Source organism: Dendronephthya gigantea, unplaced genomic scaffold (assembly GCF_004324835.1).
Source record: "Dendronephthya gigantea isolate DGI-Jeju-01 unplaced genomic scaffold, DenGig_1.0 000127F, whole genome shotgun sequence".
NCBI lineage: Eukaryota > Metazoa > Cnidaria > Anthozoa > Malacalcyonacea > Nephtheidae > Dendronephthya > Dendronephthya gigantea.
In genome coordinates this window covers 173,997-201,878 of record NW_021163137.1, presented here as the reverse complement: position 1 = coordinate 201,878, position 27,882 = coordinate 173,997, and the positions used below count along the sequence as shown (strand labels likewise).

The window sequence follows — 27,882 nt, the reverse complement described above, 5'->3', positions numbered from 1 at the left end:
AGTTCTGTCTAGTTTTCTAGATCTATATCTTTATCTAACACCTGCTCTATGAATATTGATTCGGCCCCTTAAATCCTTAATTGCCATCGTTGCCATAGAACCGAAAGGAATTGGAACGCTACCATAGATTGTCTTCGACTGGAAATAAAGCAAGTCTTGCCCAGTCTTAAAACCTTCACTAAAAGTCCTAATATTTACCGATGTAATCCACACATCATTATACGCTTGCTAATGTATATTAAGAGATGGCAGCCAAACTTCAACCTTTATTACTAAAAGCTATACAATTTGTGATAATATACGTACATATAAGCGACTGTTCACAAAGTTATGTTTAGTCATTCTTCAATTAAAGAGAAATTAAAGTTATTTTCTCCAGTTTTAAAAATAATTTCTGCAGCTTTCTCTTGTTTATTTTGTAGCAAATAAACACATGTGGACAATGAGCTGATATCCTGACCGACCATTCACTGGAGAAATGAGCAAGATCTTTCAGACAGGCTATATGCCTATATGCCTATATCTCTCTGATTCGTCCTCTTTATGGCGTCACCTTCAGTCTCCGCCATCACTCAAGCCCGTCAAACACTCATTTGCCGTCTTTTATGGTATTCACATGTCACAGAATGATCAAGACACTCCATCTCATCGTGAAATACTGCGGTATAGACTTCATCTACAATTTGCAAACGACGTAATTCCTCGCTTACAGGTAAAGGCTGGCAGCAAATACGATATCTCTTTTGATCTTTGTAATTCCTGTTAATACATTTCACACACAGATCAGCATCGTTTTTCAACTTACAAAGATACGCAAACTATGAAAAATTATGAAGCAAAACAGCACGAACGAAAGAGCCTGAATCAAGTAAGTTATGCTTCAAGCCAGCCAACCACAAATAGTAACGAACTATTATACAAACCTTCAGCAAATTTATTTTCGAGCTCAGTGTTTCCAATAGCTTTAGCAGCTTGACACATCTGTCTAAGGAGTTCTTCCAAACGACGCATGCATCTGATGACACTACCTGAAGAAAAAAAACACACAGTTTAGTGTGTATAGGTATTAATCACCTGCATGAAATAAATCAACCAAGAAACGTGTACTAATATCTTGTACGTGGGTTCAAACATTTTTCGCAAATAAATGTATTTCTTACTGAAGAAAATAAATCCTACTTTATTGAAAGAATAAAAACAAACTGATCCAGTATTTTACCTTCAAATACGTCAGTCATTTTACAGATTTGGGAGAATGCAGCCCCTTTGCTCCAAGAATAAACAACGTCCATTAACTGTGGTTTAAAAGAGCCAACATAATCTTCAATATCAACATTAAGTTTGGCTTCTTGAGAAACTTTCCCAATACGTCGAGCTGTTTCTTGTAGCTGTCGTAATGGCCCAGCTAATTCTTCTGTCATTTTTGGCATCTCCCCGCTCTAATAAGATAATAGTTATTTCTGATTAAACTGACATGTACACAGATCAGAAATAAGGTTCCATCATTGAGTTAAAATAAGAGTATACAGGCATACTCTTATTTTTATCAGAAAAAAAACAACTGGTAATCAGAATAAGAATAGCCAAATTCATGCTACTTGGTAATTTAGCAATTGAAAATAAATCATATACCTTTTCTTGAAAAACAAAACAACTTAACAATGCCGGACATTGTTCAACAGTCAGATCGTTAAAAACTCCATTAAAAATCATCTCCGTCAACACAAGTTCATCGGCGCTACACGTACAGAAGTGAAGAAATATTACCCAGAAAGTACGCGTACCAGGCTGCTTTATCTTAGTGATATAGTAATTATTCTTATCTGAGAGTTCAGTTCGAGATCTGAATCTGATAATTTGATACGAGGAAACGACCCAATACAAATTTCGAGTTTGCAGAAAATCAATAATTATTAGCTTACCTGCTTATTTCACAGGCTACTCTCCCCTTGAGTTCAATAACATCAGCTGCTGTGGAGTAGCCCAGTCTGAAATAAAATATCAAACACACGCGCGATACATGTTAAGGTAAGGTAATAGTAAGGTAAATTAATGAACAAATAGACGCCAGGATAAGGGCAGCCATAGACAACCATTAATGAACTATTAGGAAATGTTAAAAAGATAAGATTATATCTAACACGAGTTCTTCTCCTTCAGACCCTTACCTTCGCAAAACTCTTTTTCTACACTTCAGTTCATCCATTTGTAATATGGTTCGACATTTTTTAATTTCTTTCTTCGCTAGTTTTATATCGTTATTGAACTAGAGAAAAAGACAATGAAATATTTCATCTTTATTTCATCAACATGCAGTAGGAAAACGATAAGGCGCGTGAAGGATGCTGAGCTTACTTTAGATTTCGTTTCACAAAGCTCATAAAGTGAGTCACGATCGGGATCTTTCTCCATGGGATGTGTGTACATCTTGTGTTCAAGTGCCTCGATTTTCTGTAAAAAAGATGATCTATAATTATATCATATCCCATATAAACAAGTTTCACTCAGGACGCTTATATATTATTCGTAATAAAAAATAATATCAAGCGGTACCCTAACAATTGACTTTAAACCCTCGTCTTTAATTCCCATATCATCAATTGGATCCAATAGTGGTAAACCATCTTTAAATCTCTTTTTTACCTCCTACACGGTGGGGAGAAATAAATAAATAAATATTTTCCATGTACACGAAAGTTTTATAACACAAAATCTATCGAGACTGGACGTGTAAATAACGTGCACTAGCAAACACCAATACAGTATTGCTGTCCATGAAATAGATGTATTTTAAAACATTATAGTTTATGAACACGTGTTTAACCTGTATTGATTTTCCAACATTTTGTCTTGCATCAAGTGGTCTGATATCTTTAGGAATATAAAGTCTCACGCTGCTCACAGCTTGAACTAACTGAAGAAGAACTGGGATCACCTGGAATTAAAGATTTTAATATCAATATCTTGAATACGTTTTAGACTTTTCATGACATCTATATTCATGCATTCTTCTCAAACAATGACCAATAAATCTGGCGGTCCAGATACTGAAGCTGGGAGTTGAAATCCCGCTCAGAGCAACGACGTTTTATTTATCAAAGGTGAGCGTAAATGTTGACATATAAAAGTTCTCTTATAAATTCATCTCACATGCACCTGCATCTCTCCTTTCTCGCCAGGAGGGCATGGATTAGGAATACTTCCAGTTGCAGTCTTCTTAGGTTTTAAAGAACAGTTTACTAAAACCTCCAATACGTACAATGATTCTTCAGACATTGTTTCACTCTGTCGAAAGAAAATAAACTTGGATTTAGGTTGAAAGAAACAAGGAACATAAGAATTGCATGGAATGTTAACTGGGATATAAGATGTAAGGATTGATGTGACGATGCTTTCAAATGGTAAATCACATGCAGGTAACAAATCAACAAAGCAATGCACTTCGTTACATAAGAGTAGACTATTTCAATCAAACAATTTTTTATTTGTATAACACTGCATGCAATTAGCCTTTCTAACGATGACGAGTGTGGCGTGCATATGGGCTATATTTACTCTTTTAGCAGATAATCGTCGTTGTTTATAAATAACATTTTTTACCTTTTGATTTGCTTTCTTTTGAAAATTTATGACAACACCCCAGTCAAAATCCATATCTTCGTGCTTGACCTAAACGACAATATATAGAATAAGCTATAGGAAATATAATAACCATTGACTAAGTGAAACTTCGATTATTGGGCGAAGAAATAAAATAGATCACTCACATGAACCAGACGTCCAGGTTGCATAAATGGTAGACAATATTTCGGTTGATGAATGAAACCCTATGAGAAAAATCATTGCATTAAAATCCATTGCATGCTTAATTAATGTTAAAAGAGATAATATGTTTACTATGGTTTTTATTTTAACTTACCAACATATCATTTCCAAGTTTTTTCAATTGTTGTCTTATTTTGTAAAACGAAGAGATGGATTCTTCATTTGGAATCACGACAGCGTCTCGTTTGGTTTCCAGATCTTTCAACCCTGGTAAAAACATTTTTCACCCGCATTTATTTTCAATCCACATTTAAACAATTTGAGTAACTTTTCCTCCTATTTGGCATAATATGCAGATACATACGTTTAACCATCTCAGGAATAGCAGCGTAGTTTTGGTATTGATAAAATGATCGTTCTAACATAATTTCAGGATTAACTTCCTCCACTCGTAACAAGTTCAACACCATGTTGTAAGTAAGACGGAATGCGCTGTTCAATGGATCAGCACTTCCCTAAACAACAACGCACGATATGTATAGGGTGGGAAAATTGGGGTGGGATAACCCGGGGTAAAATACGTCGCGATCGACTATAATACAGTAAACAATTAATTTATAGATTCTTCGATGATAAATGTATAAATGTGTGAAGGTAAACATAAACAAGACAATGTCCAGCAACTTACTTTTAGTAATCCCTTTCCAACATCAGCTCCCATTTTTTCATCAATGATCAAAATTACAATACCGCGATCATCCAAACCTCGTCTACCTGCCCGTCCTGACATTTGAATATATTCACCTGATGTTATCTACAAACAAATCACATACTAATATTCTTCATACTAATATTCTTTGCAGTATCAAATACTTACGTGGTGTACCTACAAGATACTGTCTTATCACAGCCATATTACCTCAGCCTCAACCTCTCATTAGACACAACACATGCCTTTTCTAGAAACGTCATAAGATAACCCACATGATCACAGCATGTTAAACCATTGCTTACCCATCTGAAATCTTTGCCGTCAAATTTCCGTGGATTTGTAAACACAACTGTTCTGGCGGGCATGTTTAGGCCAAGAGCGAATGTCTCTGTTGCAAACAGAGCCTTAAACAAAACAAAATAAAGTAAGGATGGAAAATGTTCAACGTAGCAATAAATTTATTGCATGTTACATCAGACATATAAATACCTTTATTAAACCTTCGGAAAAAAGAATTTCAATTGTCTCTTTCAAAATAGGAAGCAATCCCGAGTGATGAATGCCAATGCCTCGTTTTAATAAGGGCAAGACATGCTCCACCTGAAAAAAATTAAAAAGGTTAACAATTAATCAGCTAAGAACGTTATTCAAGGGTGAAGGGTTCTACTGTACCTGGGGTAATTTCTTGTCGTCATCTGACAAACAATCAATGGCATTATTAAAAACCTCCTCCACGAGTTTCTTCTCTTCCCCTACACAAGAAACACACGGAATTGTTAGGTTCCTACGCCTGTATTATACGCTGGTTCTTTAGTTATGCTGCTGAGTATCAAATATTTTTACTTCAGAAGAAATCGACACTTAAGATTAAAACCGCAGTTTATATAAACAGCAATCACGCAGTTCAAAGTGAATAGTATTGTATAGTATATAATTATATGATCTTTTACTGATTATCCAAACTCAAATTTAGTGATACCAAATAACACAACAGAGTAAACACAAACCTGTATTGAAGTCTAACTTGGACATCTGTAATGCATACGCCTCACATTCTTTCTTACTGAAACTGAATACGATAACAGGTTGAAATTTTCTTTCCATGATCATCTTCACGATTTTAAACGTGTTTGAAGGTCCTGAAACACAACATATAAAACTATATGTTAAAATATAAATACACGTTGTTGCATTTTTCCCATGTAAGCACATGTACGTCATCATACCTATTTTTTAAACATTGGACCATACAAGAGCTGTTTGAATAGATGACGTCATTCGTTGTTTCTCACCTTTTGTTCCTCCTTTTCTTCCTTTTTGTTGTCCCGACCCAGGCCCATCTTGAATCACAGCCATAGATTTCTGGAAGTTATCCTCCCTGAAATTTCCCTAAAATCAATGAATACATCAAGTTACGCGAAATGGACAAGGAATCCAGCAAGGTCGAACTAATTGTCAAAAAAAGTTATTATTTCTCACATGCAATGACAACCAAAACCAACAGAATTGTGCATTGGTTGATGAGGAATGAGAAATACAGAATACACTGTAATGTTTAAAACAGCACACAATAAAACAGCACATAATTCGTCTGAACATGTACTAAATATTATCACTATTTATTAGCCACACCTCCATATGCACAAGTAAATATTTTGCCAAGAATATATTACAATATTTTAATGAACATTTCAAGAACTTACACTTTCATCAACAACCAAAAACAAACCATCTCCTCCAGCTGGGTAAATATAATGTTGTAATGGGGTTGGGCGAAACTCTGTATACACCACGTGACATGGCTAGTAATAAAACATTAGTTCAATAAATCAAACTCTATGTAAAGCAATAAACTCTCTATTTTGTATTAAAACATTACAATTCATAAAGATTGCTTCCTTCTTTACCAGATACAGCAGGTGTACCATAATAATTAGCATTGAAATTGCAGGCACAAATGTACAAACCTGTTTATGAAGATGGGCTATCCATCCTGCAAACTGACTAGCATTTGGAATAGTTGCAGATAAAAAAACGTAGTGAACATTGTCAGGCAATAAGATAATTGTCTCCTCCCATACAACACCACGCTCTACAAAAGTATATATATCATACAAATACAAATAACACAACAAAGCATCACTAAATCATTCATCCCAAATGCACTCTAGTTTTACACCAATTGTTGAGAACAGGTTTTTACATGCATTAATTTAAACACACTGAAAAATTTCCAGCCTACCTTTGTCTCTCATGTAATGAATCTCATCAAAAACAACCCAAGCCACTTCTCTCATCACCTGCAACACAAAATATATCCAGGAAATATATAAAGATTGTGTAACTAAAAAGGTACCATATTCAGAAGCTTTTTTTATTAATAATGACTTGCATTGATTACAACAATTTGTTCGCAAAGTTTAGGATTCGATCTGGTAAATCTACGATATACGTACCTCTGAGCCACGGTACAACATGCTTCTTAAGATCTATACAAAACAAACAGATAATAAATTGCAATATTCATGAAAATAGTTCAATAAAATATATTTCTGATATCTAACCTCAGTTGTCATAACCAGAGCACTTGCACTGGGATTAATGGTGACGTCACCAGTCATTAGACCAACATCCTGGAACTCTTCATAAAGTTCACGATATTTCTGATTACTGAGAGCCTGAAATAAACAAACCCAAAGATACAGTACATGTGATTAAATGAGGTAAAATACCTTAAAATGACCTATATGCACTAACCTTTATTGGAGTTGTATAAATCACACGTTGTTTGTTTCTTAGAGATAAAGCTATTGCATATCTAGAAAAAAATATACAAAATTTATATCCTCAAACCATATTTTCAGGCATATCCCATGGTATGAAATCTAGAAAGTCAAGAAGCATGGCAAGGGTAAGGAAACTAACAAATTATTTTATAAAGAACTTACTCTGCAACGACAGTTTTTCCTGCTGAGGTATGAGCTGAAACCAACACAGACTGAGTATTTTCTATGCAGCTCAAAGCCTCCTTTTGGAAGGGATCCAAAATGAATGGATATTCCTATAATAAATTTCATAACTTGTTATTGCTGATGGTGCTGTAATATGAAATTCTTTACATTCAACTTAGATCGTCGATCATCGATCTATGGCCTTATAAGCTTGGTCAAACAATTTTCTGTACCTTTGCTGGTTTAGTTGTAGGAACCTGTAGCTCAGTGTATGTAACACCTTCAGGAACTGCCACCTAAGAACAAGAATTTTGGTTTCTTCTGCAATACACAGTTGCCATGACTCATGGTGGCATAAACAATCATAATTTTACTCACCTCATGAGTACAAGCTTCAAATGTATCCACTGAAATAATTTCAACAACAGGAACAGATTCCAAAATAGAACTATAAATTAAATTATTCAAGTTATTAGGCAAATACCAATAGCTAGTTTTCACAACAAGTGAATAATGGCAGTGAATACAGCATGTGCATCTCATAAACATAATTTAATAAGTAAAGAGTGTAATTCACAAACAATTAAAATCAGGCACATGCTATCAATGTGCATGAACTACAAAGATTCCCCATTGCAAAAAGACGTATGACAAGATATTTTTCCTCGGGCCTATATATTTGAGGTTAATTCTATCACTGTACCTTTCATCGTCTGTTTTCTTAACTTTCTTCAATTTATCGTCACCACCATCGATCTCAATCTCACTACGTTGTATACCATCAGTGCTGTCATCGAGGCCTCGTTTTTCACCTCGTTGTTGGAAAATACGTTTAACTGAGTCTTTAACATTACCTTCTGAAATATCCGAGGCTTTTTCATCTTTCTTGCTCTCAACATGATCGAAAACAGCAAACAAATCATCACCTCCAAAATCAGCCATCTTGGAACATGATAATGATGGATAACTATGAGCATTGTGAGGAGGGAATCCACCCACCAGTGACCAGTCAGTCATTGATTGAACCAGTGTTTTACTATTAGCATATTATATCACTTCTAGAAAGGAGTAGCAGTATATTATTGGAGAAGTGGCACAGGCCTTGTATAAAAAAGGCTTCTCTTTCAAATATAATGTCTTATCAAAAAAGAACAAGTGATGAGTGTTTGAATTTTGAGGACGCCAGTCTGGTTTATGTTAGTGATAGACATGGTGTACTTACATCTCCCCCAGGATATGAAAAATCGTCAGCAAAAAAGATTGTGAGAGAATGTGATGTTGTTCATGGTAATCTATGTTAATAATAACAAGCAGAGTAGCTGTCCTTGTACTGATTGATAATCTCTATGGGTAGAGATAAGCCTCTTCATATCTCTTAAATTAGTTAAAAGCAGTAATAGCCTCCTTTCCCCCTCCCTCAGGTCATGGTCATATCACATATTCAATAGGTATACTGATTATCTAGCAAAACTGCCTGTCAATATAGCCTTTTAGTTTACACCTAAACAAACTTAACTTAATTCAGCAGAAAGAGTGAAACCAGTATCATTACATGCAAATGTTGTAATGATTTGTAAATATGTTAGAGTTTCATTTTGAAATAATAATAGTCATAGTCATATATTATTCCATGATTCTCTAATGACCAGAGTATCTCAAACAGGGAAGTGCAGTGCAATGCAATTCAATTCAAAGATCAATAGTAAAAAGACCACCCCAGAAAACTTGGATCCAATGTTAAGCTATGGCAAAGAGATTTCTTCTTTTTCAGTTCCAACCATTACTGGCAGCAATTCATTTTTATTTAGGACTAAACCATTCGTCCATTGTTTTAATGATTATTAGATATGAGTATAAGTTACTGGTCCAGTTAGTTATACTCATATCTAGGGTTTTAAAAAAGATCAATTTTTAAAAAGTGAATGAACAATATTCCAAAACTTGCATCGCTTCCCAGGTCATTTTGCGCCATTGACCGTCGCTACCTCCTCCGCAGGCATCTCTTATGTATTAATCAAATTATATTAGGCATGGGTTAGTAAAAGACTAAGAGATGCCTGCAGACATAGTTCTGCGGAGGAGGCTTGGTCGCTGCCATATTTGATAGATCACTTGTTCGCTGAACGGCGTCAAATTACTGAGAACATACCTCATTCCTATAAATGATCTGCGTGAGTCACGAAGCATGCATTTATTGATGTAAACAAACAAACAAAGATATCTCTTCTCTTTGCTCTTTCCATGGCGATGTTTTTTGTGATATTGATTTTAAAATCCAAGCCGACTCGTTCAAACACTCTTCGATTGACGTAACTCTTGATCTTGACTGTGGAACCATTATTTAACCATAATAGGTTCGCTTTGAACAGTGCATTAAGAATACGGCATGCATCATAGTCTTTATCACAAACAAGTTACGAGACATTAGGCCTGCACGATCAAAACACACTTGTTTTATAAAATTCTTTCAAATGATCAAGCAAAAATCAAAATCATCATTTTGTTTCAGGTGCCTCCTGTGTCAGACAGCTTTCTGAAAACCGACAGTCCCCACGAAGTTTATTTCAAATTTGTAAGAACTTTACCACCAAGAATCTTCATCTTCTTGAGTCATTGGATGACTTTCCTGAGACAATTGGTCATGAATTGTTCCTTGAAGCTCTTCAAGTTGAAAGTTTTCATAAAAATCCAGCTTATTTGAAGATTTTCTGTGAAGCTTATAAAGAGCTTGTATTAAAAGATCTGTGTTTAAAAGAAGAAACAATTTTAATTGATGAATTTCTGCCGTATTTTCTATGTTTCAACAATTTACTAAAATTAGACTTGAGTCATTGTCGATTGGGGAATAAACATGAATATTTAAACTTTATTGGAAGAATGAAAAGGTATTAATATTCTAGTTGAGAATTTACACAATTGAAAATATTTTTTATACAGATGATCAGCGTAAGATTGTATGTTTAGTTTGGCAGTTTTCAACAAAATCTCTGGTGTAAAATAGTAAACACTAAGGATCATAGTAAAATCTAAGTGATCATATATATACTGAACAGGCGGTTCCCCGGTAGATCATACTTGTGAGCATCATGCGCCATGGCCGTCAATTTAAAATAAAATGAAAAGACTTTCGAACTCGTAACAAGACCGTCAAGAATAATCATTACATGCATTAAATCTATATTGTGATTTGTATTTTGTAGTTTGGAATGTTTATATCTCAAGGACAATTGCCTCACTGACAGTGGATTGGCAACATGGTCTCTGCCTTACAGGATGTTCAATAATGGACCACAATTTCTCAAAATATTGGACCTCTCATGCAATCCCGATCTTACTTGTTTCTGTTTAAAGTCATTATTTAAGTTTTCTCACCTCAAATGTTTAAATCTTTCTGGGACTGGTGTCACGATGTCACCTGGTATTGCAAGATTTAAAAAAATAATGAACTTTAGTTTGGTCTCATATGTAAGTCTGATCTTCTTGCTTTAGTAAAAGTGACTTTCACATCAACCTGTTGTGTCGTCAAAAAATAGTGAATCCACTATTAATTATTTCTTTCACAACAGCAATGAGATCAAAGAATCACTTTTCTTATTTATCAATAATTCTTTATTCAACTGCAGATAGAAGAATTCAGCCAAGACGCATCTACAATAACCAGTGGTTGGGCTGCCTCGTTTATTTCTGAATTATCATCAAAATTGAATGCACAAAAAAATGAATGGAATGGAAAAAACGAACTTTAAACAATTTCTATCAACGACATGATACTTCAGCTGTGATGACGTCAAGAAAGATTAATACCAATCATTATCCATTAGTATTACTTCAGTCAGTGGAAGATGTTTTACCAGGTACCCTACGGACCCTGCGTGGTGAGAACCAATCAAAAAAAGAAATAGTTACGAGTGACAAATGTTCTGCGTTCAAGTGTCAAAAGGAACGTAAAACGCATGTCAAAGATGAAGGTTTAGATAAACATAATGAAACAAAACTCCTAAACAGTTATCTGAAATATTCATAAAATCACGTTCTGTTGATTGAAACAACCAAAACTTTCCTTAGTTGCAGGTGTAGATAATAGTAAAAACTAGAAGAGTTGTTGAAAATATTTTAATTCAACATCGGTAAGGAATAAATACAAAGTTGTATATACCTAGTCATAATAAGAATCTACTAACGTGTACGAAAACGCAGACTGTCCCCGTAGATACAACAAACTGCTAAAAATGTATATAAATCCCCCCAAACATAATATCCCTTTATGGTGCATATTTTAAAATATTTTGTCAACATTAATACTTCGATATATTTTGTATTAAAATATTTAGGTACTTGATAAAACTGGCTTTAATGTATCAACAAATGTTGGAATTACTAAATCACTGTCTCTTGTACTGACATCATTGAAATTTAAAGGTTCGCTTGAAGAAAAACCAACAATGTCAGCTGGATAAACAGAAGATTCGGTTGTGTTTTCCAGAAAGCGTGTGCTGCTTTCTAGAAATGCTGGTAATGAAGTCATCGGGGTATTAAATGTCACTCCAGCTGCCAACAGTTCTTTCTTATTCTTTGCAGTTTTGCCGCGTCCTTTTCTGCCTCCCTGTAACGATAGAAACATTAACTTTAGCTGAAATAGTTCAGGTTAATGTAAAACGTACAAGGTTATTAATTTTGAGATCTTTGTATTCATGTGGTATTTGAGCTAGCTGCCTGTTTAAAGGACCGTGATATTTACATTTGCTAAAATGTTGACAATTCATGGCCCATTTAAATGCATGTTGTGCAAGACTCACAACAGACACTTCTTACATAGTCTTATTCAATCGGTGCCAGTATTGGAACTTTGTTAGAAAAATGTTACTGCATTAATGTTACAGCCGGTGAAAATCTAAACACCAAGCACCACAAATTAAACCTCTGAAGCACCATCATGCATATCATAAACTGTGTTTTAGTCGAGGCTCATAACGGACGCAAAAGTCTACATCCAGTATTACGCTGGTAAGGATAACTTTTCCGAGGTTTACAAAGATAAATCAGAAGACATTTTGCGTTCTGCATCTGCTTTCGTTTATGCCTTTGTTGGCTCTTATGTTTTACACTTCACTGCATATTTCACTTCACTACACTTCACTTAATTAAATATCTTATTTCCATGCACAAATACCATTGCAGTCTACACGTCATTAAACGTATGGAAAATGTATTCATAAATAAATACTTACTCTCTTGCCAGGTTGTCTGGTCTTGTCGTTGTGTTGCTTAACATGCTTCCTTAATGAACTTGGGTCAGTGTATCGTTTAGGACAACCAGGAAATTGGCAGGCGTAAGGTTTCTACAAGGCAGATATTAAATTACTATACAACAGCCTTGACAGCATATATTGAACTGTAATAGCTGGTGACAGAATTTACGTGAATGAAACACTTCCATACAGGACCAGAGGAATTTTAATCATTTTGACTGCATGTAGTTACTCAGAACGGTAAGTTTGTCAATTTAACTAACATATTTAAGCTGTAATGGAAACTGTTTAGAATTTAACATCGTTTGAAAATGAGGTTGCCAAAAGTATAAATTGCAGGCCTATAAACATGTGAACACCTGAGAAACAGTTTATTGAATAAATCTCCTCGTACTCTTAGACAAAGAGTGTATGGTATCTATTTAAACTTTTGGATCTGTTTGGCATAAATTGCCCAACTGCAGAGATATAAATTGCTATATGCCTAGCGTTCCAAAAACCCTCAATGATGAACCAGTGTTTGAGAAAAATTGAGCTAGATGGTTTAGTCAGTTTAGGTATAATTCTTTGATTGAGAAAATCAAGTGATAAATACCGTATCAATGTGTGTCCTCTGATGTTTCGCTCTGTCTGACGAATTTGAAAAAGCTTTAGGACAACCTCTGTATGTACATAAATATGGTTTCTCTCCAGTGTGGGAGCGAAGATGTATTTTCAAATTCTCCAGTCTTGAAAATGCTTTATTACATCCAAGAAACTAAAACGAGAGAACTAAGCGATTAAATTATTTCACCTTAATAGTACTATAAGCAAAAGGGACACTCCCGTATAAATATGAATAAGCCTGAGAATAAAAAACCAAACGTTCCTGAACGTTTCCCAAAATTGTGGTCACTTTATTTCTCTTCAAATCAGTACCGTTTATAAATCATAGTTTCATGCAGCAACTGCAAAGAACAATTTCTGAATTTTATTTAAATGAAACCCACTTAGTAAAGTTAGTTTTCAAAATGTGAAAAAACTGTGGAAAAGATTATTTTATATTAGCCAAGATGATAACACTTGCAGTCTGTTTACGATATTTCAGGAAGACGATATCTTCAGGAAGCCGATATCAACTGCTTTTTTCCCAGTTAAAAATAGATAGAAAACATGCATGGACTAATTTTTTCCTTTTTCAATGAAATGGATATAGCAAAAAAGATTAAACTTGACTTGAACGATGTAATATTTTTAATCTTATTTCTGCCGGATGCTTATTTTGTTTTTCCTCAGCAGAATTAGGAAGGAAACGAGGGACGAAAATAGATGTTGATCAGCTTTTATATCACAAGAATATTTCTCTCATTATGCCCGATATTGTCATGGTTACACAATTGAATGATCACTACATATAATTAATGAAAGCAAAGAAAAGCCGCCACGAACGGTCTCTAAAATGAACCGCATATGTCCAGGAATTTTATGAAATATTTGCAAAGAACACTCTAGTAATAAAACGTTGCAACCGCTTCTAAGATCTTCAAGTCATTCATAGTTTTAGTAATGAAATTGATGAACCCTCGTGTAGGGATATTGAACACTTGACATTCGAGTTTAACATTGTTTGCAAATAACTCATAACGTGAAATATCCGTTTTATGCAAAATTGTCATTTTTTTCCCGCTTTGGGCGATGTCTTTGTCTTTGGTATGCTAATATAGATGATACTTTTTAGCTAAAAAAGTTTTATATTTCCGTAAAGAATTTTCTATCTTCCAGCTATAATATTTCGTTTTTTTCGTCGTGTCTTGAACAAAGAAATATTGTAAAGTTTGGACAAACAAAAAAACATTTGCATAAATATGCAGTGGAAGGATTAAAGTAATCTTTAATGAGTATTGATCTTGGAAGGACAGTGCAGATAATAACAGACTATGTGTGCATTTTTAATTGCTGCGTTGTGTGAAATTGCTAAAACTATTGTTTAAAAAATCAGCAATATAATTAACCAAAAAGATTGAATGATTAGATCATTTCTTATTTTTATCATCTTCAAACCAAAAATGCGGCTTCCACTGTAATAATCGGTTTGTCACCTTGGCCTCCTCATATGGCTTTCAAAAACTGACAGGACCGAATTTAGCGCGGATTTTAATACGTTATACTTTACTCTGCGCACTTTGAGAGAAACTATATTTCATCCGACTTATTAGAGACTAACAACCTTTTGTATTATTACTTTCTAATATTAACAAAAACATTTAAATTGTTATTATAGAAGACATTCTCAGGATGTATGAATTCCTGAGATTAGCTGTGACACTCCATGAAACCCGCATGTCAGTGCACAGGGCGCGGTGTATGATTTAGAAAGCAAGGTGTTATAATGATTTATTACCCGGTGAAATATTGCTAATTATTGATGAAAACAGAACGCTACCTACCGTGCAACGATTGGGACGTTCTCCGCTATGAACTCTCATATGAATGACCAACTTGTATCTTGCATTAAATGGTTTCTGCTTTCGAACACAATTTTCCCAGTAACAAACAAAAGAATCGTCTGCTTTTCTTTGATCTATATGAACTTTCTCAATATGTCTTACTAGATCATCTTGTTCGTGAAAGATTATACCACAGTTTGTCCAATCACATTTACAAATCTGCTCATTTTCCTGCGCGGGTTTTCCTTCAGGAACGTTATTTTCGGGATGAAAATTACTCTGCCACTTCCTAGTCTCGGTGATTGCAGAAATATGTTCTTCCATAATGCGTTGTGATTCACTTTTCTGTCCAATCCAATTGTTGGTGAAACGATTGTCATTTGTGAATGGGTTATTATTATAGCCGTGACTCTTACTATGCTCAGTTAATACTTTAGAAGATTTTTCTAATTTCAAGCTAGGATTTCTTTTTGCAGGTATTGGTCTGTCTAATCCTACCTCAACTTTGACGACAGGTGGGACTATTTTCTCCGCCAGTTTTTGGCTTTTGAAATAATCCGAATAATGGTTAGTCGGAGTTTGGGGAGTCGGAGTTTGGGGAGTTTGCTGCATCGATCGAATGATCGCGTTTTGAGTAAATTCGTGAGCAGGGTCCTGGTAAGGGGATCGTAGGTTTTCAAATGTTGTTTGGAAGTTGTTTGTGTTCGGTGTTTTAATGCTGGTTAAGTTTAGAGGTGGTAAATCAGGCAACACGGAGGAATTTGACAAACTGCGCAATCTTGCTGCGTTTTTCATTCCCGCTTGATTATTGCCGCGTAATTCATTACCTTGAAGATTATTATTTCCTTGAATGAAACTTGAACTCCTTGAATGAGCGGAGTTAGGCGTTGAATAGTTGTACGCTCCTGCTTGATTCGGCGTGCTTGAGATACCACGATCATCAGTGGAGCACGAGGTTCCCGACATCTCAGGATTTAACGAGAAAGGATTGAAAAGTTTTGTACTGGGATTATTTTCAATATGGCTGACTGTTGTTTGATTACATCTCTGCGCCGACAGATGTTCTTCACTTCCATGATAAAATCTTGAGTTATCATTCATGTTATTGTTATAATTTAATGCACGCACGCCACCGTAGCCGTCGCCAGTATTGAAGGTTGAGTTTGTCTGCGCGGTCATAGCAGAGCTGTGGAACGGAGCAGACATACCACTCTTGGTCTCAACTAGATATTGATTCGAGGCTTGATTTGATGTTTGATTCTCGACTTTGCCATTCCAATTGTTCATATTTGTCAGATGAAAATCATTAGTGTATGTTGAATACATCATATTCTGCCCCTGAGCACACTGTCTACCATAAAACAGGTTACCTGATCCAGACAGTTGCATCACGGATAACCTAGAACACAGAGAAGATATAACATACCTGTACATATAGCATAAAGTACAAAATTTGAGAGATGAAACTCAGTGAGGCGGCTGTGCAATATTAATAAACAATGTGTCATTTCTTTGGTAGAAAACGAGATTTAACAAACATACTCGGAGTTACACGACGTCTTTACTGTGTCCTACACTTGGTACACTACCTATCCTCCAGGCACAATCGTGTAAAGTTGTGAAAGGATGATAAGAAATTATCGTTTGAAGTACTCGAACGTAGTTAAGAGAGTATGAATCGGTGAATGTTCAAAGCCAAGAGACTCGATATCTTATAACTTGATCAGCGGGATATCTCTGTTTGAGTGCCCTTATTGAGAATTCCATGTCAGCCGCAAAGATCACTTTATTCACATTTTGACCAATCAAAGCTCAAGTTACCTAAGTGGGGTCAGCGTTTTATCACGTGATTGATAAGCGGCTGCTTGCAAACATTGTGTGTTGGTTTGAAATATTTTGTCAATAATACAATTTTGATTAAGATAACGGCAGACTTTGCTCAAGATTATGTCCCAAATTTGTCAAATTACTTAACTCATTCGATTAAACCGGCCGTTTCCATTTAGCACGGTGATGTTTTGTTTCTCAAAGTGAATTTCAAAGCAAACGCAGCATGAACTTAGGCAATTGAACACGAAAGAGCTGGCCGAGCTTGAGACACAGCACTATTGAGATAGATATTTGTGGTGACAGCTAAATTGACAGATCTAACAATGTGATATTTGAAATGATGTCGGGACTTTTGCAATGTTTGAACTAGGTATTAATTCATTGATCTTAAAAAGAATGTCTTTACTTAGTCATCAGCTCTCATTTTAATCCCTGTCTATAACGTGCAAACACAAATTTAATTTGCCGTTTTCATAAAATATCCTCCTATTTTCTATTTGACACACGAAGATAGTCAATTACGTTGTATTTGTATAATCGTGCAGGCAAGTTGGCCAACTTTGAAAGTTTTATGAATAACAAACGGTATAACAAAACATTAAAACACGCAATGCTTGCTCTAAAACAAACATCCCGTCAATGCACACGATGTGATCTTAACGAAATGGCGGCATCTTGAAAAAAAATTATTGTTTTGTATGAAGTTCGCGTTTTACTCACGCGTTTTATAGAAAACCATTTTTATAGAACAATCGGGGACAATTACAGTGAAGTTTAAAAACAATCATCAAAAATCGGATTTATAATTTAACCAAATCTGGTTGCATTTATAGGCAGAAACACCCCCTTATTAGGACGAACACAATGAGTTTCCCTGCCGCTCAGTTTATGGACAATTGAAATAGCAGGAGCACCATTTTGTTTATTATCGAGCAACGACTCCCTACAATTTACGTTTTATTCATTAGCAGTTTGATACACGCAATCTACACTTCTGTAATTAGAAATGTTTCGCAATTGCCAGAAATATGTTATGAAAACAAAAAAACGACTTCCTAACAGATAATAAATCTCGCCACACTTGGAAATATGGTTGTACCATTTGGCATTAACAAATGAAGAGAAGCTACTAAATAATATATTATTCTTTAAGTTGATTCTTTTCTTTTCAAAAATTATGTTTCAATCCACAAATGTATTATATTTATTGACGTTGTGACGTTATTGAGACATAAAATAACTTTTGTTTCGTGAATTAAGACCCCGTCGCTTTATACCCTATGATAACTTTTAATTTTACAACAACACAATGTATTTCCATTTAAAGAAAACTCAAGATGGTACGTTTGCCTACACTCTATCAAGTTAAGTCAAATCTGACCCCCAATTAAAAGAACTCTTACGGGTATCTTAATGACATTAGGAATAAAAGCGGGTCATATCACTTGGTAATAACTTTAGATCTTTTGTGTTCGCATACTGGTCATAAAACAAAGACTTATAAACTATCAGTGAAATTTTGTTATTTATACAACATAGTAATGGTAAATACCTAAAGACTAAAATGACTTTTTAATATTTTGAAACCGCACAAAGAATGATTTTTTTGCCGGTCCAATAATAATTGTATATATACATATGGGAGGCAACACTAAAAGACATAGGCACATAGCTAATGTATATCTAAACAAAGCGATCTTGAAATTGTAATAATTCTTTCATTAAATACTATTTAATGTTAAAAAATTATGATTACAAATTTAATTAGCCTTCATTTAATACAAATATGCCCATTAAATTTCTCTAATTATGTCGTTTAAAGAGAAAGTTGATTTAATAGTTGCCCTGACATGCAAGAATTCATGTAAAGTTGCGCAATAAAATTATAAAACTGTGCCGTACTCAAGTCTATGACTACATTATATTAAAGTGCGGTCATTTAACTTGGCCCCTAAGATTACGGTTTCTGCCTGGTGCAGTTAGAATAAAACGTCACGGCGTCAAGATTTTAGGTGCTTTTAATAAGAACCATAACCGTCTCATATATGATCCGCCTTCTAGAAGTTTCTGTTGTTATGATTCCTGAGAGCTGCGGACTTATAACAAAGAGCGGCCAGAGATAACTTAAAATGATTATATTGCACCCATTTATGCCTGGAAAGCTTCACAGAATTACGGTGAATGCATGATGTATGAAAACCTAACCACAAAGGCAAGCAGCTTCTTGAAAGAATACAATTAGGAAAATCTATTTCTTTTGCTAACTGAAAAATGTGAAATTTTTGCCTAAAGATTGTCGGAAAGATCGTGCTGTTTAATATATCGTTGAAGTGCTTAGATACAAACATCCTGTCCGGAAAAAAACCCATAGTACTGCTTTCAATTTCTGTACAAAAAATTCTTTTTGCGGTTTTAATAATAGGGTACATCTTAAGAACTCATTCTGTTGCTCCTTTAACATTCTCCTAATTTACTGTAATTAGTTGAAAGAACAAGAAGATGCGGCATTTTAAAAACTTAACTAATATTTTGTTTTAAAATTCCTTCACGAGATCCGAGTTTGTTTCTTTCACGACGACATCAAATTATTCTTTATAATGAAAGCAGCTTGGTCCACGCACTAACAACCCGACCGACGCAACTAATAACATGAAATACTTAATTATTACTAACATATTTGGACATAACTGAACGATGTAAAATTATTTAGGTATAATAATGTATAATTTGACTGTCAATGTTAGAAAAAGCAAATATATCAACAACTAATCCACATGTTATTTAAAACATATATAGATATATATTAATTGGATAACATCTTCCCCGGATAGGCTATAATTATAAAACTGCCATTTGTAATCTTGTATAGTCCTTTAAGACTAGGTTCTTTATTAATTTTTGGGATCTTACATGGACGCGCTGATATCACGCGTGAGCAACCGCACAAACATGATACCTTGTCATAAATCTTGCGTCCCGCGGTTACTATACTGAAAAATGTGCATGCATGTATACAAAGTTTGAATTTTGAAGTTACATCCAGCTGGTAAAAACCCTCTCCTCGTGATTAACCTTGGTTAAACAGCAAAGCCGTGAAGCATGTGTCGCCACCCGAGAAAGGATGCATGTTTATGTGACCACGCTTATGGTATCATTAAAAACTACCAGGAAAACTCGCCCAAGCACAGCTTAAAACACAGGGCCAAGGACTAGAGGCAGTTCTATTTTAGTTAAACGTACTTCCTGGCTTAACGTTAACACACGTCTTTACGCGACTCAACATAAATGGCACGCCCATATCCTAGTATGGTGCAAGCTATAGCTTTTAGCACTGTCATCTCTCACACTCGTGTGTCTTGTCATATATATTGGAGTGATTATTGTTTGTGGACATACACAATATTCTTTAAGATTTCTCGAACTTTCTTAAAAACTAATAATCAATACTACAAGCGAAACCGATATAAAAGGATTATAAATTTTACTATTTGATTTTGTCAGGATTTTGCTGTGTGTATAGTTTCGAATTTCATGTATAGTATATATATCGACTTATAGTTATAGTTGAATTTTCTAGCCGACTTACCAAAGCTCGTTGAACAAGTAGCATTCAATATCAAAAGAAAATTAATCAGTATCAGACATCAATCATGTTTTAGTTTCGAAATTTGTTTTCTAGGTTTAAAACCATTATCAACCTTTAACGTTCAATAGAATATAGGAGGATATATATCTATAGTCGCCACTTAATACCAGATTCTTTATGAGTTCTGTATTGACGCCACTGTTGTTCGTAATTTATTATAGTGCATGTCTTTTTTCGCTTTACTTGTCATACGAAAGATCTACGAGTCAATGCAGGTTAGCCTACTGTATGAGCTACAATGTTTTCAAGGAATTCACGCATTTTAAATCCGGTTCTTGCATGTGAAATACTGATTTCGAACTGACTGTGTTTTCAGATTCATTTAAAAACTTTAAATCATAAGCAAATATATCAGTTTTTGTCAGAGTTGTTTAAATGTTGGTGCCTTATTAAAACAGGTACATTGCTAGATTGAAAACGCGTGCTAGCCTGACCTCAATTTTTCACTCAAAAATACATATAATACGCGAAGACTCCACCTTTATTTTTCCCAATATAGAAACATCTCAAATTTTCACTCTTAGGTTTATTGTCCTCAGCTTCCGCGTTACACCAGGACAATATACATTCTCTTTCTTCTTATATTGCATTTCAGTAAAACAACACTGATTTTTAGCTATTCAATACCAGCTAGTGACGCACATTCGGCTTTTTTAAGAGTATTAGAAAATGTACTCCTTTTTCATCTTCAGACATTCATTCAAGTGCATGAGGCACTTCAAAGAATGTGTTTTGAAGTTCCTAGTTCTAAATTATGTTTCTGCATAGTGGTATATCAATGCAATAAACATTGGTTCTTGTGAGTGTTTGTTTCTCTGTATATATTCGTATGTATCCGGTGTCAAGCAACCGAATCTGAGATCCACCCCTCCCCTAGTTACATTAATGAATATGGTGGACAATACCTTTTAAGAAAAGATTATATTTTTTGCCATTTATTTTCAGCCATGAAATAGCTCATTATGACTTGATAAACACGACCACTGCCAATCACTATCTTCAATGATAACCAGTGCTAAACGTCATGCAGCCGAGATAGGACGAAATTCACTTCAAATGGTTTCAGGCTACTGCTGTGCTGACCGTCGCACTATGCTGGCTTTATACAATGCGGAAAAAGGGTGGTTCCGAATTGGTATATCCTGCTCAAGATGCAACGGAACAAGTGCGTGAGAAACTGCATACATGTTCATATACATGTACGGTTCGTTTCAAACATCATTCCACATGTTAGCTAATTCAGCTATAGTATCGTCAGAAAACCTTAGTAGTGGGCTTGATTTTTTGAACACTTAAATATTTTGATGTACAATGTAGTATTTACTGCACTATTAAATCACGAGTTCTGTACATATAATTAATATCAGCTAATTATCTTATTATAAAACAAATAATCCTAATTGAATATCCTATCTTGCAATAATCACATTATTTCATGATAATATATAAGGGCTTTATAGAAAAACACCTCGGTGATATAGGATGATTATTTTGCTTTATTATCCTATCCTGATACACGGTGACCATCATGTGATCTATCTTCAAGTTTACTGTTTGGTTAAATCCATCTGAATGGTTTATTCTTATCACGTGATCATTAATATACCAAATATAGAAACTATAGGGGTTCCAATCAACGCATGACACGATACGTATACTATTCCCTGTTTGAGAGCACTGTTTGAGTCAAGCAAGGCAAATTAATTAATAATTACTTTCTGATCGTTTTGTACCCATTCTTCATCACGTCAAATGTACACGTGATCTTTCTCTGAAGTAATCCCATGAATCAAATCACGTTTAAACAAGCAATTTTATTTTTTATTACTACGTCAAGGCACTGGAGAACCCATATTATTCCTTGTTTTTCTCTTTCGTTAGTTATAGCATTAAATCTAAATGTAAACAAATGTTCTTCAAATTCATATAAATGATTATTTACTTTCCTCTCCAGAATAAAACCAATATCCTTTTCAGACAAATTGGATTTCAATTGACGCAAGAACATTGTTTAGATTTTTAACTGTTATCCAAATAACAAAAATTTCAAAAAGCTGAAATCCCACAATGAAAATCCTCTTTACCGGCAGGTATCTCTGCGTGTCTTCAAGGCGCGTAATAAGAAACGAATACTGAAAATGCAAACTCATTGTATGAATATGCTGCTTAAGTTTGCATGAGAAAGCCTCCGCGGAAAACACAAAAAAGTGCTGTGGAGAGCGACACGTATTTTGGTAACTTCGATTAGAATTATAGAGCATAGACATGCTGATGGATGACATTTTAGACAATCTGTACGAGGCTACGAGCACGTGTGAATTGTCGAAACTGTTAGTAATTTTAAACAGATACTTAAATGATGTATTTTCAGAAACTTCAACTGTTTCAATTTTTGAAGATCAAGGGGGATAATGTTGAACAGTGTTGCCAGTTATATTGCGAATGTATAACAAAATTCATCATTTAGAAATTTTTTTTTTATTTCCTTAAATATTGACTCAAGGATGAATAAACACTCGTAGAAGTTTGTCTCATGTTTTAAAATGATCTCCAGGAAATGAATGTATTTCCATCTTTAATCTTAATTACCTCAGAAAAACGTAGATAATTATATTCGATATATATAACCACGTTGAATGATAAACAGTTTATCGTGAAATAAATAAAAATCAACATATATGAAATGAAATATATATTTGCATATACGCATTACTGAGACACGAGGGCCTTCTGGGTAGCTGAAGCATTTTTTCAACTTTCCTAAGCAGTTTTTCTTCGCACACAAAAGGGAAGTTAGTGATAAAAAATTTAGTTAATTGAACGAACAAGCATTTTAAAATTACATTCTCTAATTTCTCTTGAAACTAGATATATATATAGCTAACGGTGTTATTACCTTTCTTTCGGTTCACAGCCGGTCAATCTATAGCTAACATTCAATCAAGCAAGAATATGGACTTTGCTACGAAAAACCAAGGTTGTGAATGATTAGTTAATGGGAAATATTGCCATTATTAAGAAACGTGTAATTCGCCTAAAGTGTGACCAAATAAGATGCTGAAATTTTGCCAAATTGAATCTTTTCACCAAGTACTTGTAAACTACTTGTTTTACACTTTTCAATAGAGACTCAGCCTGGAAGGAACTCGAGTTTTCATAATCCTCTTGAGCCTGTACAAGAATTATTATTACTCGACTGAATGAATGTATCGAACCAGCGCTGTAACGGTGGATTGATCAGTCACCAAACTCGGGCCACACTGACTTGAGATATTGCCGGTGAAATTTCTATAGTTCATGCAAGCATTACGCATTGGCAATTAGCATCTCGCATATCTTGGGTTTTGAATAAAACCTGTGTTATGTCGAGGAAAGAAGCATGCGTTGCCGTTAGTACGACAACAAGTAATGTCTCCAACTTTGTTGTTATTATCTCTGCTGCATTTGTACATATAGTTTAGTCCCAGGTTCACGTACAAAAGGTACAGCAGTGTTTAACATTTGCAGATTAAAATTTGATTTCTTAATAAATGAAGCTGAATGTTCCATCCGCTGCCAACATGCATTTCTACAAAATTCAGTTAATACTGAAACGACTTGACACTCGAGACATGTTCGACGCAAATTTGTACTTGAATAAAGACAAAAACCTTGTTTGATGTAACGCATACTATTAACGTTGTATATTGTTGCTTTTATTCTATCGAAAGATCAATTGACTTTACTTTGTAAATTAACTGCAATTTATAACTGATGATTGCCGTGCTAACATTAAACATCATTAACCGTGCTTTTAACCTAACCATGCATTGAGGAAGAAGAACATCTATCAAAGTTGTATATGGTTACCGAAATAATTGTATTGAACTCACCTTGTGTTTACTTGCTGGTATTATTATCTACGCGTGTTAACACGAGTCTGCTAAAAGGAAAGAAAAAAATAAAACGCAGGAAAATTTGTTCAGATGCCAGTGCGGTGAATGCTTGTGAAATATATCTTAGTTGCGTGCTTTATGTAATCTGATGCCAATTAAGACTTGTGGTCGAATCATTTCCGCAGTTTAATGACTATTCACTCACTTCCTTTATAAGCTGTATCATTAAAAGTTTCTTAAATATTTTAAAACAATACATATACAACAACTTAAAATAAAGAACTTATTATAACGCCTCACTATACAACTGTGTACCTTTCTGATAACGAAGAACTCGAAGATTGTAGAAGATAAAACACGTTGGATCCTAGGTTAACAGATACTCTCCCATTTCCTGTTTTCAGTTCAAATTTGTTTGTAAATACATTTTTTCCGTCTGAAAGGATTAGTCCCCTACATATGTGTTGGATTATGAATTGTCAAAAGATCAAAAACAAGCTTAAATTGTGATTTTTTAGGTTTGTGATGAGTTTGGAAGTTTTCCAAATTATTTCTATCTTGCTGGGTGAAACGTTTTTCGTTTAAGTTTGGAAAATACGTTTATAAGTTTTACTTTAAGAGAATTCATTCTTTCAAGGTTGTGTTCAAAGTTCCCTCCTGGTTTTTTCTAACTGACTTCTAAATAAAACTTTTGAAGATCAGTTAAATGTATTTTATAATTTATTAGCTCTTCTAAGGGACATAAAACTATTAACCCTTTGCACCCTCAATAATCGTGATTAATCAGTCAGTGCCAAGACTAACATTCACTTAATCACCTTTAATTAAATGAGAAAATTACCTTTTAAATCTCAATTTGGATTGTGGCGCGTTCGGTTTGGGCTTCTTTGCTTTTGGGTTCTAGTTAAAACCTACTAATAATGAAACACTTATTTTGCTCCTCATATCGTACCTAGGGCAATCAACATTTGTGCCTTTATTAACGTCGATCACGGGAAATTAACAATTAGATAAGAATGTTGGGGATATCTGCATAATTAGTAAACGAAATTTAACAGAAATGGCTTGTGATACACTGCTATCGCTGCAGAAGATCGTTTTCAATGTGGTTGTTGTTTGTGGCATTGTATTATTTGTATAAACTTTATTTATCTTTATTAATCTGTCAGTAGTGAAATAGAGAGACACGTCGTATAGTTTTTCTCAAGAGACTCTTTATATTAGCCTTAATTTACTTCTGGCATGAGAGGCTCGGGCACTCACTGAGTGTAAAAAGAGGCGGGGTAAAGTCAGAATGAGAATGATAACCTACTTAACTTTAAGTATCGTAGGCGTTGCCTCGAGCAAAGTCAAAAACTTCTTTTATATCAAGCATGCAAAGTGATTTCCAGTCTTTGAACCGCAAATTATCTCAATCTGACGTAGATTCATTTGTGCATAACGGCTGCCAAACTCGCCTTATCCAATTTTAAAAAAAGCATAATAAAAAAACTTCAAATTACTTCTTTAAAAATGCGACGAAACATTTTGCTATTACTAAACAATTGCTTCATTGCAGCAGTCTTTCTTACAGTTTGTCGTCTTTTCATCGATCCAGTAACGCGTTATAAAATTACAGGTGTTTGGCAATCGGATTTCAACTTCTCGTGACCGTACGTAATGAGATTGGAAACTTGCTTACGTAAAGATATGCAGTATGATTTTGTTCTAGAAAGAGTAGATGAATACAGGGCGAATCAATGTTGTGAACAGCCATGCAATTAAGGTGTTCAAAGTCTATATATTATGCATGCAGTACTAAAGACAATGCAATTTTTAGCAGTTTTAATTATAATACCTAAAAGGCTTACAACAGATGCCTTCGGTGATGAATTATATATATATTTTTAGGCTACCGGATTTGTTAAATTGATCTAAACATAGCCGGGAAATCATGCAATGTCCCTATCATTCATGACAATTGTCAATAACAGCTTTGACTGAATTGGCTGTATCATAAACTATCAAGTGTGATGAAGATTAAAATGATTTATAGTGCTAATTCAATTAACTGGTTGTTGCCTAAAAAACTAAACGCTCAAATTTTGCATGGTTAATGAAAATACTGACCTGGAAACTTGGAAATTTGGCTTCGCAAGAATACTACCTAAAACAGTATATGGAACGCCGGATGACTCATTACAGAAGAGAATTTTGCTCCAAAGGCAATTTCCTAACAAGTGATCGCTTGATCGTTTGGTGCCCAAGATTAGTTGACCAACAGCTGTATTTTAATTCCTTTTATTAATTTTTTGACTACACACATAAATGAACAAAGTGAGTGAGACATAAATACAGCATGGAATGAAGAAAAAACATTAAAATCCTTTCTCTCCGAACTACTAAGTATTTCATTTTATAAGACTGCAGAGAGTCAGGGACTTCAGCATTTCGCTGTGTTTATGATAACTCGGGTTAATAATTCGTTCATAAAATCAGTACCAGTTTTTAGATCCATCTTTTGACTTGCACACGCTATCAACGACCATCTGATTTTGAGAGGCTCCTTCAAAATGAGGTTCTTGATTGAGATGAATATTTCAAAGAACTGACAATTCACACCTTCGGACTCGGTTGAATAACAAACTAACAAAGTAGATTTTTATTCCGATGAAGGTGGGTATCCAAACTGACTTCATATTCTATTCGATACTCTGTATTCTCAGCCTAACGTTTGTTCCTACTTTACGAGTTCATTCCTGAGCTGTGCATACTCACAGTTAATTCACATTTATGATAGCATCACTGTATTTCAAAGTTAAGCAATAAACTTCTTAATTCATTTCTATCAATATATGAACCATTGTGAGAATACAGATTAATTTGCACAGTCGTGAAATTATTATAACAATAATGAATAGAATTTTTAATTTTTATGTGGTTCTCACTGTAACCATGAATAATTACACCCTAACTTAATCTCCCCTTGTTTACAACCACTCGACTCACCCGAGAGAGAGAGTAGAGAGCAATAACCATAACAACAATTTTTTAAAAAATGACAGATTTAATACATCATTGAGGTCTTTGACATAAGAAACTTTTAGTCTTAACGAGAGTAATTTTCTAGACACTTTTTAATAGCCCAACATGCGGACTATTTAGAATTTCCCAAGAGAACACACTGTTTTCAAAGTACAAAAGATTTTAGTTCCTCAGGAATTTTGAAGTTTCTAATGGTACTCCAAACGCATAAATCATGTTTAAATGCCCAATTAGAATCCGTCACCAGAGGACTAAGTAAAGATTATTAATTTCTGGAATATTCGCTTTTGTTTAGTAGGAATGGAGCATCAATCAACTCTGGCTTGAGTGAAACGGGTTGGAAAAAGATGCTTCAGTGAGGTGGGAAACACAACACGAATACAACAAGTTTACAATTTATCTCA

At 34.5% G+C, this 27,882-nt stretch overlaps 3 protein-coding genes across 4 annotated transcripts; 1 reads left to right on the top strand and 2 right to left on the bottom strand.

Moving 5' to 3' along the window:
• Positions 1 to 259: 259 nt before the first annotated feature.
• On the bottom strand, positions 260 to 8,392 carry LOC114535863 (exosome RNA helicase MTR4-like). The gene is made up of 30 exons (XM_028557181.1): positions 8,132 to 8,392; positions 7,807 to 7,876; positions 7,662 to 7,724; positions 7,426 to 7,538; positions 7,235 to 7,295; positions 7,042 to 7,155; positions 6,934 to 6,966; positions 6,720 to 6,777; positions 6,445 to 6,569; positions 6,181 to 6,279; positions 5,770 to 5,866; positions 5,485 to 5,616; positions 5,150 to 5,229; positions 4,967 to 5,077; positions 4,780 to 4,881; positions 4,454 to 4,579; positions 4,130 to 4,280; positions 3,920 to 4,032; positions 3,768 to 3,827; positions 3,601 to 3,669; positions 3,157 to 3,285; positions 2,825 to 2,935; positions 2,554 to 2,646; positions 2,356 to 2,451; positions 2,169 to 2,266; positions 1,923 to 1,988; positions 1,633 to 1,738; positions 1,220 to 1,439; positions 924 to 1,028; positions 260 to 759 (listed from the first exon to the last, which is right to left on the bottom strand). The coding sequence occupies exons 1-30, from the start codon at positions 8,368 to 8,370 to the stop codon at positions 707 to 709; spliced, it is 3,093 nt and encodes a 1,030-aa protein (XP_028412982.1). The 5' UTR covers positions 8,371 to 8,392; the 3' UTR covers positions 260 to 706.
• Positions 8,393 to 8,471: 79 nt separating this feature from the next.
• Positions 8,472 to 11,424, top strand: LOC114535865 (leucine-rich repeat-containing protein 42-like). Its single transcript, XM_028557185.1, has 4 exons — positions 8,472 to 8,715; positions 9,938 to 10,313; positions 10,629 to 10,893; positions 11,052 to 11,424. Exons 1-4 carry the CDS (start codon positions 8,562 to 8,564, stop codon positions 11,172 to 11,174), a joined length of 918 nt encoding a protein of 305 aa, XP_028412986.1. The 5' UTR covers positions 8,472 to 8,561; the 3' UTR covers positions 11,175 to 11,424.
• Positions 11,425 to 11,576: 152 nt separating this feature from the next.
• LOC114535864 (transcriptional activator GLI3-like) lies at positions 11,577 to 24,606 on the bottom strand. Of its 2 annotated transcripts, none has more exons than XM_028557183.1 (5): positions 24,452 to 24,606; positions 15,104 to 16,502; positions 13,273 to 13,434; positions 12,657 to 12,767; positions 11,577 to 12,031 (listed from the first exon to the last, which is right to left on the bottom strand). In XM_028557183.1, exons 2-5 carry the CDS (start codon positions 16,490 to 16,492, stop codon positions 11,756 to 11,758), a joined length of 1,938 nt encoding a protein of 645 aa, XP_028412984.1. In that variant the 5' UTR covers positions 16,493 to 16,502; positions 24,452 to 24,606; the 3' UTR covers positions 11,577 to 11,755. The 2 variants fall into 2 exon arrangements, with proteins under 2 accessions (XP_028412984.1, XP_028412983.1); XM_028557182.1 differs by lacking the exon at positions 24,452 to 24,606 and adding an exon at positions 16,646 to 16,867.
• Positions 24,607 to 27,882: the final 3,276 nt, after the last annotated feature.

What these genes read in the sequence shown, in the direction of transcription:
- LOC114535863 (XM_028557181.1), bottom strand. Translation starts at nt 8,370, where the DNA reads ATGGCTGATTTTGGAGGTGATGATTTGTTTGCTGTTTTCGATCATGTT. An exon ending in AAGAAAAGGAGGAACAAAAG is followed by an intron (nt 5,617 to 5,769) that starts GTGAGAAACAAC and finishes GTTGTGTTTCAG; the next exon opens with GACCTTCAAACACGTTTAAA. An exon ending in GTTTAAAGTCAATTGTTAGG is followed by an intron (nt 2,452 to 2,553) that starts GTACCGCTTGAT and finishes TCTTTTTTACAG; the next exon opens with AAAATCGAGGCACTTGAACA.
- LOC114535865 (XM_028557185.1), top strand. Translation starts at nt 8,562, where the DNA reads ATGTCTTATCAAAAAAGAACAAGTGATGAGTGTTTGAATTTTGAGGAC. An exon ending in TTTATTGGAAGAATGAAAAG is followed by an intron (nt 10,314 to 10,628) that starts GTATTAATATTC and finishes TGTATTTTGTAG; the next exon opens with TTTGGAATGTTTATATCTCA. An exon ending in ACTTTAGTTTGGTCTCATAT is followed by an intron (nt 10,894 to 11,051) that starts GTAAGTCTGATC and finishes ATTCAACTGCAG; the next exon opens with ATAGAAGAATTCAGCCAAGA.
- LOC114535864 (XM_028557183.1), bottom strand. Translation starts at nt 16,492, where the DNA reads ATGCAACTGTCTGGATCAGGTAACCTGTTTTATGGTAGACAGTGTGCT. An exon ending in AACGTCCCAATCGTTGCACG is followed by an intron (nt 13,435 to 15,103) that starts GTAGGTAGCGTT and finishes CTCTCGTTTTAG; the next exon opens with TTTCTTGGATGTAATAAAGC. An exon ending in AGAGGACACACATTGATACG is followed by an intron (nt 12,768 to 13,272) that starts GTATTTATCACT and finishes TCTGCCTTGTAG; the next exon opens with AAACCTTACGCCTGCCAATT.